Source organism: Charadrius vociferus, unplaced genomic scaffold (assembly GCF_000708025.1).
Source record: "Charadrius vociferus isolate BGI_N301 unplaced genomic scaffold, ASM70802v2 scaffold593, whole genome shotgun sequence".
NCBI lineage: Eukaryota > Metazoa > Chordata > Aves > Charadriiformes > Charadriidae > Charadrius > Charadrius vociferus.
In genome coordinates, this window is record NW_009647739.1 from 1667964 (window position 1) to 1684283 (window position 16320).

At 41.1% G+C, this 16320-nt stretch overlaps 1 protein-coding gene across 1 annotated transcript in view; it reads right to left on the reverse strand.

The window, feature by feature from the left end:
- The window catches only part of CREBBP (CREB binding protein), an 82831-nt gene that overhangs the window by 20961 nt on the left and 45550 nt on the right, over window positions 1–16320 (reverse strand). Inside the window, 10 exon segments of the mRNA XM_009881942.1 lie at window positions 4123–4211; window positions 4702–4941; window positions 5073–5191; window positions 10146–10332; window positions 10562–10741; window positions 11384–11803; window positions 13283–13471; window positions 14137–14261; window positions 15508–15561; window positions 15693–15885. Of these exon segments, the coding sequence (XP_009880244.1) occupies window positions 4123–4211; window positions 4702–4941; window positions 5073–5191; window positions 10146–10332; window positions 10562–10741; window positions 11384–11803; window positions 13283–13471; window positions 14137–14261; window positions 15508–15561; window positions 15693–15885 (1796 nt within the window).

Below are 16320 nucleotides of genomic sequence, written 5' to 3' on the forward strand. Positions count from 1 at the left end.
GAACCGTAAGAATGGTAGTGTATAAAAGGCATCAAACGAGACTCGATGTCACAATGAACCAACAACTTAAGGGATGGAGATTAATAAATATGGCAGCTTGCCCCTTCAAACACATACTCATACACTTAAACTACTGTAATCCAGGTGACAGGTCTCCAGGGTTGTGCTTTCCTGGAGACAACAGAAGCCATTTATCGGCACTTATGGAAATGTATGGATCAGAATTTCCTCCTGTGACACACGCTGGCCATCACATGACTACTACATGTTTTCTAAATGTTTGTGAAACACAGCGCAAGCGAGCAGGAGCGGGTCCTTCGGCAGCGCCCGCTGAATTGGAGGGGGGGCGAAGACGTTCTGCAGAGCAATCTGTGTCCTCCCCCGGTGGGAGCCAGGTCCATGTTACCATAGCATAATTTACAAGAGCCTGAAAACTTCTGCAAACTCTGCCAGCTGGCTCAGGCTTCAAGAGCTCCTCTGCTAGCCAAGAACCACTTAAATGCAGCAGCACACTGAATACTCTCTCTACTGCGGGACTGACACGAAGAGGAAAAAGGTGTATTTTATTCTAGTTAATATAGCCCATACTGACATACCCATGTAATCATCTCGCCAGCGGGGCTGCTGCAACTTTGATAGCAACGGCGTGAGCTAAAATGCCACGCTCCCTGCCCAGAGGGCTGCTCGCCAGCCTACCACAAGTGACTCCTCTTCTCCCGGGTCAGCTCAACTAGGATTAAACACATCGCCCTCCCAAGGAAAAACAAGGCTTTCGGAGCTGATAATGCAACAGAACAAGGCCGGGAGGAAAAAAAAAAATAAGTGTATCCCATTAATTTATAATCATTGGGAATGATAAATATATTATGGTTAGTGCAGAGCAGTATTACAAGAGAATTTCAGGCGTGGATACTGACACTGCACATCTCATTTACACTGACTTCTCTTGCCCCTTGCCCCATGCCCCATACAGCAGCATCTAATTTTTTTTTTTAAAAACCCAAACATAATAGGTTCAGAATTTTATATCCTTTTACATGTTGCCCATGTCCTTTTCTTCCCCCCCTCTATAATGTGCTTCTTTAAATTTTTCTTCAATTAAAAAACCCAACTGATTTATTTTTCTTACTAACAAGGTTGCTCATTTTAAGGGTCAGATCAGGAAGGACGGAAACGCAGGAGGACCCAAACACAGAAGTATGTAGCTAGAAAAATCCATGGTCGAGGCTCCTATTAATACTTTGCTACATTTAAACAATCCGAAAAATTGTTAATTCTGATCCGTTTTTAGAATAATTTATGGGCTTTCGAAGCACTCGTGAAACTGAGCAAGAAGGCTGCCTTCGATACTGGATTTGTTACATGGCAGAAATCTAATGAGCTCCACCAGCACAGATATTTCGCCCTCTGTTCGCACAGCGGCTGCAGGAAGCTCCGGCTCGCAGGGAGGAGCCCTTCGGTTCGGCAGCGCGTCAAGCACGTGCTCCAGCAATCCGCGGATCCAAAGGGGAGCACAGGGTTTCACATGCCGCAGAACCGAAGGCTAATGCTAGCAAGAGTCAAGCCTTACTCCATGGTATTAAAATGAGGAAATAAAAATTGAAATACAGTGAAAATGAATCACCTAAAGATCATGAACATTTGTCCATAAAATAACCAAGGTGAAACAGTAGCTATAACTTATGAATATGGACCCTTAGAAATGGAGACTTGCTTGTAATTCATTGACTTTTGTATGTCACTACAAATATTCAACAAAACCCACAGAAAGCATACAATATTCTAATTGTAACAGTCATAGAAAATCCAAACAATGTACTTATTGCAATGCATCAAAAATGGAAAGCTTTTCAAATGCAGACTGTTCAGGTGACCGATTCCCATTGATCAAAGAGTAACATTGTGGTTCAACACCAAAGTCCAGAAAATGCTCAATCTCTGCCTTAACAGGTGAATTTCCAACTCCGTTTAAGTGCATTCAAAGGAAATTCTGAATTAGTAACCAGACGCTAGCACTGATATGGAATACCGATCAGTTTTCCAACTGGATATTCCCACAGGAAGTGTATTTTCTGAACAGTCACTTTAAGATAAACTTCTGCCTTTTTATGGAAGCCAAACAGTTCTATACCAGATAATTAACTTTTAATCATTGAACTGTAGTGCCAGAGTTCATTTATTCAACGATGCCTAAATATTCTTAGTTGTAACGCAGTTATGGGATATGCTGATTTCAACTACATCCAATTTTGTCTGTTTCGTAAACGGAAAATGACAAGAACGTTCGACCAATTAAAGATCTGCTGGAACCACAGAATTCGTTTTTCACTAGTTTGCTGCTCGGTTAAGAAAAATCTAAGATTTGAAGATCACTGTCACAGGGAACAGTTAATTTGACTGTTTCAGAGCACAACTGACGCATAAGAGCTTTCTATGATCTGAGAATCCAAACACATCACCCCCGCCCCGCAACTCAAAACCACCCCAAATCCCCAACCCCCAACTCTTTTCTCACGACATCCGGATGACCAGAAATCTACCCCCACCTCTGTTCTGCTACTGCCCTACTGACACTTAGAACAAACCACCCCCCGTTTTATTACTACCCTTTTAGACTAAACTCAGTGTAAATCTACTAGCACATCTGAAACGGTAGGAATTGAAATACCGCATCACCGAGCCCAGAGGAACCCACCGCCCCATCATCCCTGTACTTATTGCTAGTGAGCAACACTGCCTTCCACCGAGTAATCCAAAGGATTTAATACCAACTTAAATAGGAGAGGTATAACTGTAAGAAAAATTGCCCCTTCCTCAGTTATTTTTGAAGTTGCTGTTTGTTTTCAAACTCAGTACTAGCTGGATGCACGAGATGAAAAGTATTTGAAATTCTACCACACAGAGTTGGTATTTAAGGGTTATTTCTTTCCCCCCACTTCCAGTACTGAAGTACTATCTCTTTAACTGCATTTTAATGGCTTTATTTCTCTTCAGGCTGACTTTTTTCAGAGTTCACAGCAGCTGTATAAAACCTTTTATGAGAGCTCGTGAATTTACATTCCTTTGCGTCGATACTGTCTGCCATAAAAGGCCACCTAAGACCCAACATACAACGAAAGACGACATGTTTTCATCTCCCACACCATGCTGCTTCACCTAGGTGGTACACAACTGTCCTGCACCGTCTCACGGCGTGTTCGGTGAGGCAGGGATTGCCCCAAGAGAGACTAAAGGCAAACACCGACTCTCTGAATTAGTTCTGTAACTTCGGTTAGACAACAGCCCCGCTGAGCGCTTCAAAGCTGGCCAGACTTACAGAGTGCCAAGCCTCTGGAAAGCAATTCCTAACTTTGCTTTAAAGAGGGAAAAGGAAGCTTGTTTTTTAGCCCACTTATGTTTTCTATTTTTTTTTTTTTTTGAGGAGAATATAATAAACTAAGAAACCAAAACCAAATCCAAGTTTGCTTTGTTTTTAAAGCACCGTCGATTTCAGCATTACATGGAAAATTAATATTGTAATATAACAATTGTTTAATAATCATACAAACACCACATCCTAATATTAATTAAAAAAAATAAAACCAGAAGCTATTGTTTTCATAGCTTCTCATGGAGTCTGGGTAGTTTCCAATGCTAATTCAAAGCTAATTTAGATAGAATTAAGTACTAACTAGGAAGAGAGAAAGCAAGTCTTGCAATCAACCACTGCGTCCTTCACTTTGCAAATTCTGACACTAATTTGGTAACAAACCTGCATATTTTTACAATTTTCCCAGAACACGGTTTCTCAGTGCCTTTTTGCAGTTCTGCCCTTCTCCCTCCAGCGAGCCCTGCGACTCGGTTTGTGCAAAACATGGCCAACTTCCCTTCCACTTAAGTGGCGTGTGGCGCAGCCTAGCTAATAGCAAGCCCTTAAGTACAGCGTGTGTCAAGCTGCAGTACAGGAACGTAAAGGGTCACCTGCAAAAGGACAGCATGCAAAGATATAAAAATAACCTTCTCCTGACTTAGCCGTCACAGGAAAGAAAAAGTTAATAATCCTCCTCCTCCTCCTCATGTGGAGAGAACTCAAAAGGATCTCACTTCCTCACTAAGGGCAAAAAACTGAAGTCAAGGACTTACCTATTCTGGTAACTGTAGTAGGCTGCGTCACGGGGAATCGTACACAACTGCTTGCCGTAGCAGCACAAGGTCTGGGGAGAAAACTCATACTGCAAAGCAATGGTGAGAAAAGCAGCTTTAAAATGCAATCTTACGTTAATCAAGCGTCTCTTAGGCAAACCTGATGCTTACGGATATCACAACACATTGTTATGTTTATCACACTTTTCCAAGCTATTCTAAATATATTAGCACAACTCTCTTTAGTTACAATTATTAACTATATAAGCTAAATAGCTGACCCTCTAACCACCTACTTCATTGCAACGGACACGCGAAACAGGCAAAGCATTTTAGTATGGCTTATGACCAAAAAAGGTGTTCTCTGACAGAGAAAAATACAACAATAGTAACAGAACAGCAGCAAGAAGGACATTAGCTACCTTTTTTAGCTCTTAGCATGCTTATAATAAAGCTAAACTTTGCCCAACCATTTCACTAAATATTTCCATTTTTAAAAAAGAGTATACAAAGCGTATGTTTTATCTGATTCAAGCGAAGCTCTTTGGAAGAATACGACTCCATTCCTGGAACACATACCTTGCGCCCACAACAGTAGCCAAGTGATTGCATAACAGGATCAATTTCTTGTTCAAACACCTCTGCGAGTTTAGTGCAAAACTTATAGACCCTGGAAGTCTTGCGATTGTAAAGCCAGGCGTTGTTAAACATTAGCCAAACATCATCCACATATTGCCAGGGTTCTTGGTACTGCCCAGTATCCAATTTACGTTTAATGGTTGAAAGATCCATAGGATTCTTCACAATGTCAAAGTAGTCCTTCAAACACACACACAAAAACCTTTATTTTTAAGACGTCAACTGTTCATGTTACGTTGTACAGAAAAGATGAAGTGTTTGTATAAGCAAAGACAAAACACAAAACCATTTTTTTTTTAATGCCAACTCACCGGAATCCCTAAAAGCTGGGGATCCACAGGCTGTCTGAAAGGTAGAGACTCTGGGTCCTGCCGGTACAAAGCTTCAAGAGTAGGCATCAGAGCCTGGCGCAGCTCCTCGGGTTTAAAAACTGTTAATGAAAGTCAGAAAGGTTAGAAAATTTCCTTCCAGGTTTCCTAACCTCTTGACTCCCCTAAAAAAAAACCCCAAAACCCCGTTAACATAAAAATCTTAAGAGGGATTTCCTGATGTGCATAGCTGATCGGAGGCAAAACTTACAATCAAGAGGCTTTATGTTTACTCAAATCACAGTAGGTGATATTCCCAGAAGAAGGAAATAGGAACAACTGTAGCACATAATGATACATATTCTAGAGCATTAAAAAAAAAAAAAGGAGGGAAAAAAAAGACCTTATCCAGAACACATCAATTCAATTGCTTCAACATGGATGAACCGTAGCTCTTCAGAGAGGAGACTACGCCTATTTCCTCTCTCTCCCTTCTAACCTTGTTTGCTGTTTCCAAGCCAAGATCCTGCTAGCAAAACCCACCGTAGTGGACAGGGCAGAAGAGCCAGCTCTACAGAGAGTAACCAGATGTCCTGAGAGCTGGCAAAGGAATTTTCTGGCCATAGTATACAGACAGTCCTGGTCTGATGGACTGTTAATTGATTTTGAAAGTGTTAATACTTCCAGATTTATATGCATCATTACAATCCCTTGGCAACAGTGGCATGGCAACAGCCATGTTTCTTTCAATAGTGGATGACAAGGACAAGAACGGCAATGCATTTTCTGAAAAATAATGATAACTTGGAGAGCTCTTTCAACATCTCAGCAGTGTAATTACATTTACTTCCTTAGGAACAGAGTCTTTAAATAGGGAAGAATGCCTATTGTTGAGGAAAAAAGACAACTAAGGAAAGCAGGATGGCATCTAATATGTATTTACCTGGCTGAAACGAGAACGATACCAGTAAGAGGGAGCAATTAGGAGTTCTGTTGAAAGCACTTAAATCAACAGAGCTACAGTGACCCCTTCGTGGCTGATCATTGCTTTTGTCACTCAAACGGTATTCTGGTAAGATACAATTGCTTTTTGGGACTCCTGGTTAAAATATTTTTTAAAAGTTCCTTTTTTTTTTTTTCCCTCTTTTTCATTCGGGTGATATTTCGGAGAGGAAGTCTTTTCATCTCAACCACGCTCACTGAAATTACACTCCAAAATAAAGCAGGACAAGAAACTAAGTTGACACTACTCAAAACATTTCTGTAGCATTAAGTTCCCATTTTTTTTGGCCATCTGTAGATGCTGCACTCCTGGAAATTGTTTGTCAGGATGAAAATTGTAAGACCATTTGAGTGCACTGCCTCTAACCAGAGAGAGGATTGCTGCTCATGTACCCAACAGGCAAGGTACCACCCAAAATCATGGCAGAGGACTGGGAAAGCCGCCAGAAGGGTTTCTGCAAGAGCTTGTCTGACAGAGACACCAGGATCTCACGCTGCTACCACTGAACTCAGTCTCGCCAGATTAAAAACGAGATGAGCAAGGAGGCCTGCCTCTGTCGTTACAGGAACGAACGCACCTTGGTGATCATTTCAGCTGTTGCCGCAATCTCAGTCCCAATAAAATGGCAATTCTTTTCCATGTTAATCGATACCATATATGCAGGCACTTTCCTATGAAGGCAACCCTACTGTATACTCTCAAAGTTTTATAAACTGCTAATTTATATAATGAAATTCTTGAGAACAGAAGGAAATTTTAAATTCTATTCATGAGAACAGTATATTCTCCACTGCTTCTGGAACCATCCTGCTCTGGCTCAGGTAGTTCATAACCTGCTAATCTGAATTATTTCATTTAATGAAATTTAAAGGTCAAAAAGCACCTTTTAATAATCTACTACAGCCACCTGCTTGACACCGCTTTTAGAATCTTCCCTGCACTGACCCCTATAACAACATACCACTAAGCTACAGTATCTTTCAAAATAAATCCAACCTTAATTTAAACCCAAACTACAGAGATCCACCGTAACTTTTGCCAAGGTCCTTAAAGCCTAATTATCTTTGCCAATAAAAGTTTACAACCTACTTTCATTTTGAAGTTTGTAAAAAATAAAAATCAAAATCCAGTTATTTTGATTTATGACTTCACCTAAAAACATAATGAAAAGTTGCCTTCATCTTTAGCAGTAAAAGAGTTGCTCTGCCTCTAAGCAATATGACTAGTAAAGCACATTTGATCATAGAATCTCCCTATACACAGATTTTGCAAGAAAGTTTCTGTTCTCTGCTCTTCCCTTTTTCCACAATTAAACGCTCTTGGTTCTCCTCTGGTAGCTGAAGATCTTTGTAAGGAGCTGGCATGCAGTTACCCCATTTTGTCTTGGATGCGTGGGTGGTAAAAAGAAAATGGGATCTTCGCCTGAATCACGATGACGTATTATCTGCCAGAGAAGAGCACAATGCTACCTTTTTTACCTTTTAAATTTTTATTTCTTTCCAACAGAGGAAATCCTGCTTTTGATTAGTAAGGAGAAAATTTGTAAAGGAAGATGAAGACATTTTCAAAACAGTAAGGACAATACACCCGAATACCCCACCCCAAAACCAAGCCCTTACAGGTTTTGCATTATTATGTCTTATAAAGAAGGGAACAAACCAGTAAAACTAATGTTGAAGATCAAACTAAGGCAGCCATCTACAACGGGGAGACAGGAACTACCTAAATTAGTATTACACTGTTTCTTTTGAGAAGACTGCAAGGGAAGAGGCAAGGAACCAGAGCCCTTCCTTTCTTGCTTATGTTAGATTTGCAGAAAAAAAGCAAAACAAACCCAAAGTCTAAATTTGGAAGGGTTTGGTTGCCCCCATTTATGAAGGCAAAACCTTGATGAGGAAGAACAGCTCGCTGAAGGGGTGTCTGCAATTCTCCAAAAAAGCTAAACTACAAAAATCCAGGTGTAAGCGAGTCGAGCAGAGCAGTATCTCAGCAGTATTATCTCGGTCTGTTCTCCAGCCCATGACGCATTTCCCATCCCTCGAGTCTGGATCCTGTCTAGTTATACGAGGTGTGCACAGCCAGGCTGACGGTGTTCAGCACACAGACGAGACTCCAACTCCACAAACAGAAGCCACTTGTACCCAGAAAAACTCTCCTTTAGGGTCCAGATGAATCTTTTCAAACAGTAAGGTATCAGGCTACAACCCACCACGTTATCTTACAGCACCCACGCTCCATGACACTTCCAACTGCGAGCCTTCCCCTTGGCAGCCACGTCCCAGGTGACTGCTGTGCGGCGCAGGAAACTGGCCGCGTGGGAAGGAAGAAGAGTTTCCAATACTTCTGTAACCCATGAAAAACTCCAGATGGGTCTCATGAGTAGTTTTAAAATATCATATAACCCTTAAGCACACTTCACAGTATTTGCTCTTGAATACCTCTTGGTTTCTTTAGCATTTTAAGACAAATGCTCTATTAAAGTTGAACAAACTACTTGGTGAGAAAATGTCACCAGTTAACATTGTATATGCTGGTGTACCTGCCCGTGCTGCACATGTATTACACTACACAGTTATGTAGTGATAATATTTCTAAGATAAAATTGCGTTACTAAATGAGGTATTGGAAATAGGCAGTAACCCAGACTGAATCAGCAGAACGACAGCGCAGCTCTTCCACAGACTAATTCTGAAAGAGCATTCCTCCTTCAACCGCTCGCTTCAATTTACTTGCAAGCACACTCCTTCTAACAAGCAGCAATGACTCTTTGCACTGTGAATATAACTGGTTTATAAGTGCTAATAATAACAAGCTTTCCACTCCCTATGTTACATTTTGTTCGAAAAGGGCTCTGCGCGTTAGTTCTGCAGCGCACTCATTTGGCTGGCCCACTGCGCTACAAACTGAAAATGCATCTACAGGAAAACGTTTTTCATAGCATTTTATTATAAAAAAGATTACATTTAGTAATTAAATGGAACCCAAGGCATATAAGAGATCAAGATTCAAGCTGCACAAACTTTAAAACTTTACGACTTCTTGATCACGTTCTGGAAAGCACGCACCCATAATGTTCTCCTAACGTAGTTATATGCAGGTTCCTTCGCAAGGGAAGAAAAAAAAAAAGTAATGAAATAGATCATCACTTTCCCTTTTTTGTCATTTTCAGCACGTTGAAAGCTTACCTTTGGTCAAAACCTAAAAACTAACCACAGGAAACATCATCTCATGAAAGAGGATGCTAAGAGACAGAGGTCTCTAAACAGTTAAGGTTTTTGAGTCCAAAAACTTATCTTGCATGCTCCCATAAGGCCTGTGCTACCAATGGAGTTATTTCTTCCCGCCTGTTTTCTTTAAGAATGTCATTCATTTATTTCTTACTAACCCAAGGCAAGCGATCCCTTATGTAAGTCCATTCAAGCCCTATAATGCCATCAAGTTTGCCTTTGGAAAAATACACAGTATACAGACACAGCCACACCTGACTCTATGCTAACACTGTAGATTAAATTAAGAGATTACTGATCTAACTATTTCTGAGGAGAAAGCTTTCAAAGGAACACTACACTGAAAACTACACAGTGGCGCACCAGCCTTGGAGGAACACAGACGCAGGGGATGAGTTCAAGCACCCGATTCCCAGAGCAGCGAAGGCTAAACCTCAGTATGAAGTCGGAAAAGCAAAGCAATGGATATTCTCGGTTACCGAGAGCACTCTACCTACACTAAGCTCCCTTGGCAGAGCACTGGGCAAGATGTACAGGGAGACATTGATGTATATAATTTCTCCAGCAATCACTGCCTTACTGCCTTGGTCCTTCGGGGCAGAAACTGGAAGCTGTAAGACGACTGCTGGGATCAAGACCACACTGACATGCTTTTCTCGCCTGTGATTCATGTAACGTTAAAGGAATGCTACTTTCAAAAATAAATTGCACAAAGTATGGATCACCGCAAGCTCCATGTGCTGGAATACGTGTGCGAAACAGACCTCCCAGCAGGAACCGAGACTGGGGAAAACAAATGCTAGTAAAATAAAAGTACAGAAGAAAAACTCAGGGCAATACACATACTTTTTTTGCGGGGCTGAGATGGCGATGTGGATTGTGAGGTGGTGCCATTAGTGCTGCTCTCCTCTTCCTCTTTAGCATCTACTTTTATTTCAGGCTTCTTTTCTTCTATTTCCATTGGCTCCTGTTTCAGTTCTGTTCCATCTGTTTCTTCTTTTGTTTGTGAAGATCCTTGTAAATCCTCCTCCACCTTAAGAAAGGACGCAATGAGATGTACTATCACATCCATGACCCAGACTTGAGCCACCAAAATATTAGTTTGAGATTGTCAAAGCACTCTCCGTCCATGGCTCTCCTCGGGACAGTTACTTTCCAGTAACTACCCTCCTCTCGCCCCTTAGCTCACCGATTCAGACACATCATTAAGTGCTTTTATATCTATCACTGCTTTCAGTTAAGCTGTATAGAATCTCATTTACCTCAGTCTTAGCTTCCACTTGTGTCTCACTAGTCTCTGGCTCAGTTTCTTCAGTTTTAACTTCTGATTTGCTTTCTAGCATTGGTGCATCTGGTCCTAGTTGCTGGGAATTCGTATCAGCACTAGCAACTGAGGCAGGGGTGGGGACCCTGTTATCAATACTAGCTGCTGCCTGGGATAGCTGTTGTAAAAACAGTACAAAAGAAAGACACTGCATATATAGAAATATTTTCCTTTACTAAAAATGAACAGCACAAAAGAGACATGAGATGATATTCTAAAACAGTGCAGAACATGGATACAGGAGCTCACTGTAGCCAAGTTTCTATATAACACATTTAATAACTCTGCTTTACAGAGGAGAAGCCAAGGAAGAATTCTGCCCCAAAGAGGCTTTCTTTACAGAGAAAACACCTGCCCAATAAAACACTGTACATTCCTTAACATGTGCATTCATCCTGTCTAAAGCTTAAAAGAAAAAATTTACGCAAGATTCACGATCCAAAAAGACCGATTCTGATTAAGGCCAAATACAGCATTAGGCCTGTAATGCCTCATCTTTCTGCACACTGCTGCCATTTTTACTTCGAGTAGTTCAAAGTCATTCAATACGCCCCCCTTCTTCAAACGATGCTGAGAACATCTGAACACACACACACATACACACACGTTTTTACACATCTCTATAACAAAGCCTTTGGTCTAAAGTAGAAGCTACTATTGACAACTATGGGCTCTATACGTTCACGACATGGTGCGATACACAGGGAGAACTCTTGTGGAATGCCATGACACATGACAAATGCAACTAGCTGGTACTTACTGGAGTGCCAGGTGGCTGTGCCTGCACAGATGTTGGCTGCTGCTGAGACGGCTGTGGGGTTGGCACAGACTGGGGTTGAACTGGGGTCTGAGGTTGCGGTGTGACTTGAGCCTGTGCCGCAGTCTGCCCCGTAGGTGTGCTTTGTGTCTGTGTGGCGTTTGGAACAGAACCCGGTGTCGGTGTCGGTGTTTGTCCTGAAGATGAGACCGGTGTCGATGGCTGAGTGGGTGCTGCTGGCTGAGGAGGAGTCATTCCAGTTGGCGTTTGGTGCTGAATAGGTGGCATCCCAGCAGCAGTGGACACAGGGGGTGTAGTCTGATGTAGAGGTGGCTGGGTCACTGGTGGGCACGGCAACTGCCCACTCTGCGGTCCTAGCATGTTCATGGAGTTGGGAAGAGCGACAGTGGGAACCTGCCCCTGCTAAAGAGAGAGACTGTCTTACAGACATGTGACTCCCAAAACACTGGGAATCACACTTAGCCTTTAAATCACAGCACTGAAGTCTCCTCTAACAGAATACTGTAAGTCTAAACACCAGATCAACTATAAACAAATATTGCTATTGCAAATGACTATGCTCTGATTTCTTTCATTGCTTTCATCAGCTCTGAGTCAAAGACCTTGCTCCTAGACCCAGATGTGCCATGCACATCTTTTTACATTAATTCTACTGGCACAGAGAGGGAATACTCACGATCTCCGAGTAACACAGAAACCCACAGGCAGACAATCTCTAAATCATGCCATTAGCTGGGCAAAGGTCAGACTTTGCATACAAAATGGTTTCGAGCAAATATACATTTTAGGTCTGGACTTCAAAGCAGTCCTGCTTTTGAAGAGAGTTCAACATATTTAATACCTGCCCCACTGTACAGTGCAAGACTTAAGAGGGGTTTCTAGTTTTCTTTCTTTTTTTTTTTTTTTTAATTCTAATTAGACTACTCCAGATGCTTAAGAAAATTGTGGGTTTGTTTTTCAGAGCAGCAACAATAAAGTATTCTGGATGTGCACAGACTTTTAAACTATACATTTCACTAAAGATTGCATCAGATAACTAGTGATAAAAAAGAATACTCTATCCTCAGATGCACCTCTTACTCTTCGAAATCTAAATCAATTAATAGTTTCCTACAGATGAGGTTTCAAATTTAAAACATGCTTCTATATTGCCTGCACACAGACAGTTTTATTGAACTAAGTGCGTTAGGCAAAAAATGTTCACCACAAAGGTGGTGCAACAACTAAGCCAGGGCCCAAAAAATTGTAGAGCTCCATCCTGAACATATTCCAAACTTGACTCGGAGCCCTTCGTAACCTGATCTAAGTTATCTCTCATTTGAGGATGGACTAGAGAACTCTGGAGGTCTCAGCTAACCCAAATTACTTGGACTCCGAGTTAAAAAACAAGCCTCTCCCTGTGGAAAAGCATATACTTCATAAGCACAGCTGCTACTTCACTGACCACTACAGTAACAAAAAAATATTACAGAAAGAAACCAATTTCCTTTTCAGTAGAGAAGTTAAAACAAACTTTAAAAGGTCTTTCCCAGCCACTTTATTGTAATTCTTGACTTAAAGTTAGCTACTAAGTTCCACACAAAGTCAAAAGCATACGCTCATAAACGTCCCATAAACTAACTTCTGAAACTCCCCCTAAAAATCTTATCAGCATGCATTTTTATTTTAGATCTTAAGTCAGGAGTTACAGGGCATTGCCCCCCAGTTAGCATATGTAGCTAGGTTATAGAAGAGCTTATGAAGAAGGCAGATGTAACCCAGGATCCCCCGAAGTCAGAGGTGACTACAATCAGCAATGGATATATAAACGAACAAAACATAAATAAATTAGAACAAAATAATTAAGAGTAAATAACTCAAGCATTGGAAAATAGATCTTACCTGTGCCACCCCCGCCTGGGCTGTCGATTGACCCATGCCCACATTGTTCACATTCATAGCCCCAGTGGATGCTGGAAACTGATTCTGGGGCAGGAACTGGTTCTGGGTAGGAGCCTGACCCATCATGTTGTTGGAATGAGCTCCCATCATGTTCTGCGGCTGAGGCATTCGGGAGGGAGACATTGCCATCTAAAAATTAACACCCAAATTAAACATACTGCCATTTAGCATTGTGCAGCAAGACAAAGGAAAACGCCCTCAATGTAATTGGCCAAAAGATAGGACAGAAAATATAAAAGGAAAACTGGCTTCAGTAAACCAAATGGAAGTGGGCATATGCATATGAGTTTAGCGTTTGTTCCACAGTATTCATGAGGAAGTTATTTTTAGACAGGGAATATTCAAAACTCTAAGAGTGTTAAAGCTCCATTTTGTTCTCTGAGCTAATGGAGATAATCCAGTGAAACTGAAAATATTTTTGTTTTTCTAAAGAATAAAAACATGTTTTCATGGAGGAATGAAGGAGGTATACATACTGCAGACACAGTTTCTGAAAGAACTATCCTCCTTCCACAGACCGTTGCAGATTATTGCATCTCTGGCATCTACCTCTCTAAAGCTGTTGTGGGTTTTTGTTTGTTTTTGGTTTTGTTTGGTTTTTTTTTTTAATTAAAACCCCCATAAATATTGAAAACAAATGTCTCAATAAAAGCCTGACAGGCTCGGTATGTTTCCATGAAATTATCCTACAATTTACAGTATTACTCTATGACGTGGCCTTTTCAGAACAGCGTTAACGCCGCTACATGTAACCAACCAATTTTGAGAAGAACTTGGTAACAAGAAGTACGAACCGCAGGAACAGCGCCCATGTTGTTCATCTGTACAGGATGGTTCATTGGAGAAGCTGCACGGGGTCCCATGGGTGCTTGTGGCATCTGTACATTCCCTATGGACATGGGGTTAAACTGATTCATTCCTGCAAATGCACCCCCAAAACAACTCATTAGGAACAAGTCATCAGAACTTATGTATGTATACTCTACTATAAAATTAACATTTATTACGACTAAAGTTTGACTGCCCTACGCCTCATCTTTTTCTTTTAACTTTGTTCAAATTACTTGGCTTATGAGACAAATCAGGATGCAAGTTTTTAGAGGGACACCGGTTTGGGTGAAATATAGCTTTTGGTGTCTAAAAAAGAAAAAAATAAATGCTAAAGATGAAGAGTGTGGATGACCTTCAAAGACAGGATGCTATTTGTATGTAATACCTTGGGATGGTTTCAAAGCAAACGCCTAATTTTAAGAAACAGCAATGTCTTATTCAGGCCCCACTGAAATGGCTGGAATAAATGTGATAAAAATACATACTGTATATATGAAGGCAATACCTAGCCTCGAATTAGGACAAAAGCTAGCAATATGCTTAAACAGATGCTGTAGTTTTTGTACAAAACATTTAACCCCTCCAAAACCCCCAAACTTGTCTAACAGGAATAAAGGTGTAAATAAATAATTATGGCTATACTTGCTATCAACTTTTTCTCCTATTGAAATGAATTTTAAAAGGATTTAACATCTCAAGGACATCTCAACACAAGTTTCAACTTACTACTAACTCTGAACCAAGAAATAAAATAATTGGGGAAACTTTTTGGAAGAAGCTGAAGTACCCTAAAAGTCACGGGTTTTTATTTTTTGGAAAAAACAACACCCATGAGCCCACAGCAACCTACATCAGGGACAGCAAGCCATCAGCACTACAAACAAGCTCCAAGGCTTTTTTGGGTGCATTTTGCATAAGAAACCAAGAAAGGTTATCATTAGTTATACAGATTCTAGGATTAATGTGCTAAGTTTCCAGCTACAGGTGTATTTTTGGCTCATTAACTGGCGAAAACGTGCCAACATCCTCCCCCCTGCCACTACAGTGTTTCAAATGAGATTATCCACAGTATTCTTGCTTGCGCTCGCCTCTTTTTGAAAGGACTGGATTACTTCCCAATCGCTAGCGAAGTACTGGGTACATATTGTCAGTCCTTAAGACAAGACTGCACCGAGATAGTTCCTGCCACAGAGCAACAACAAAGAACGATGCTGAAAAAAGGGAGACCCAGTAGTTTCCCCCACCCCAACTCCAAAAGAAAAACAGAAGATCAGCTTTTCCCCCTAACAATTGTTTTGAACCCACAAATTGCAATTAGAGGAAAACATAGATACCTTGAGAAACCTGCATACGACTTATAGGCACAGTTGGCATGGACATAGGCCCATCTGCAACACAACAGAAGAACGGTCAGCAAAAACCAGTTTTAAATATGAATGAGGTTGGCACGAGAGCCCAAGGGCACAGACAGGGCAGAGCGACAGCTGAAGCGCACAAGTACCTCAGGAGAAGTACTTACTGGGCGGCCTCACGGGCTGTGCCTGGCCCATGGCAGCAGCCACCTGTGGGATACCAGGGGGCTGAGGTCCTGGGGTCTGTAAGGCTGGCTGGTTCCCCAACATCCCTTGTTTATGGAGACGAGACCTCCGTTTCTCTTCTAGCTCCTTTTGGATCTTATAGATTTTCTCTGCTAATAAATGATAGTATTCATCCTAGAAGAGAAAAAGAAAATAGTACTCAACGTCAAGTATAAGGAAGCAGCAGCAGAACTCACGTAGTCTACAAGAATACCGTGACTTGTTTTGGTTTGGGTGGGTTTTTTTTAAATGTATACACCCGCCTATTTGAAAAAGAAGTATTTATTTTCATAATTCTGTTAAATTGAGACAGTCTCATCACTGCTTTAGTGCAGAAAAGGAAAAACAAAGCTTCCAGAAAACACAGGAGACGTGGCTTTATGGCTATCCTTCATATCTACTCTGAGTAGATTGGTAGACAAAGGAGAAGACTGTAGGTTCTCTGTTGCTTCAACAAAAATCAGGAAGCTGTGATTTAGTTTCTAAGTGTTCATGACTTTTAAATGTTATTTTCATAATAAACTTCCCACTAATCCACAGACAAAAGAAAAAGATGTTCCCAGCAACACA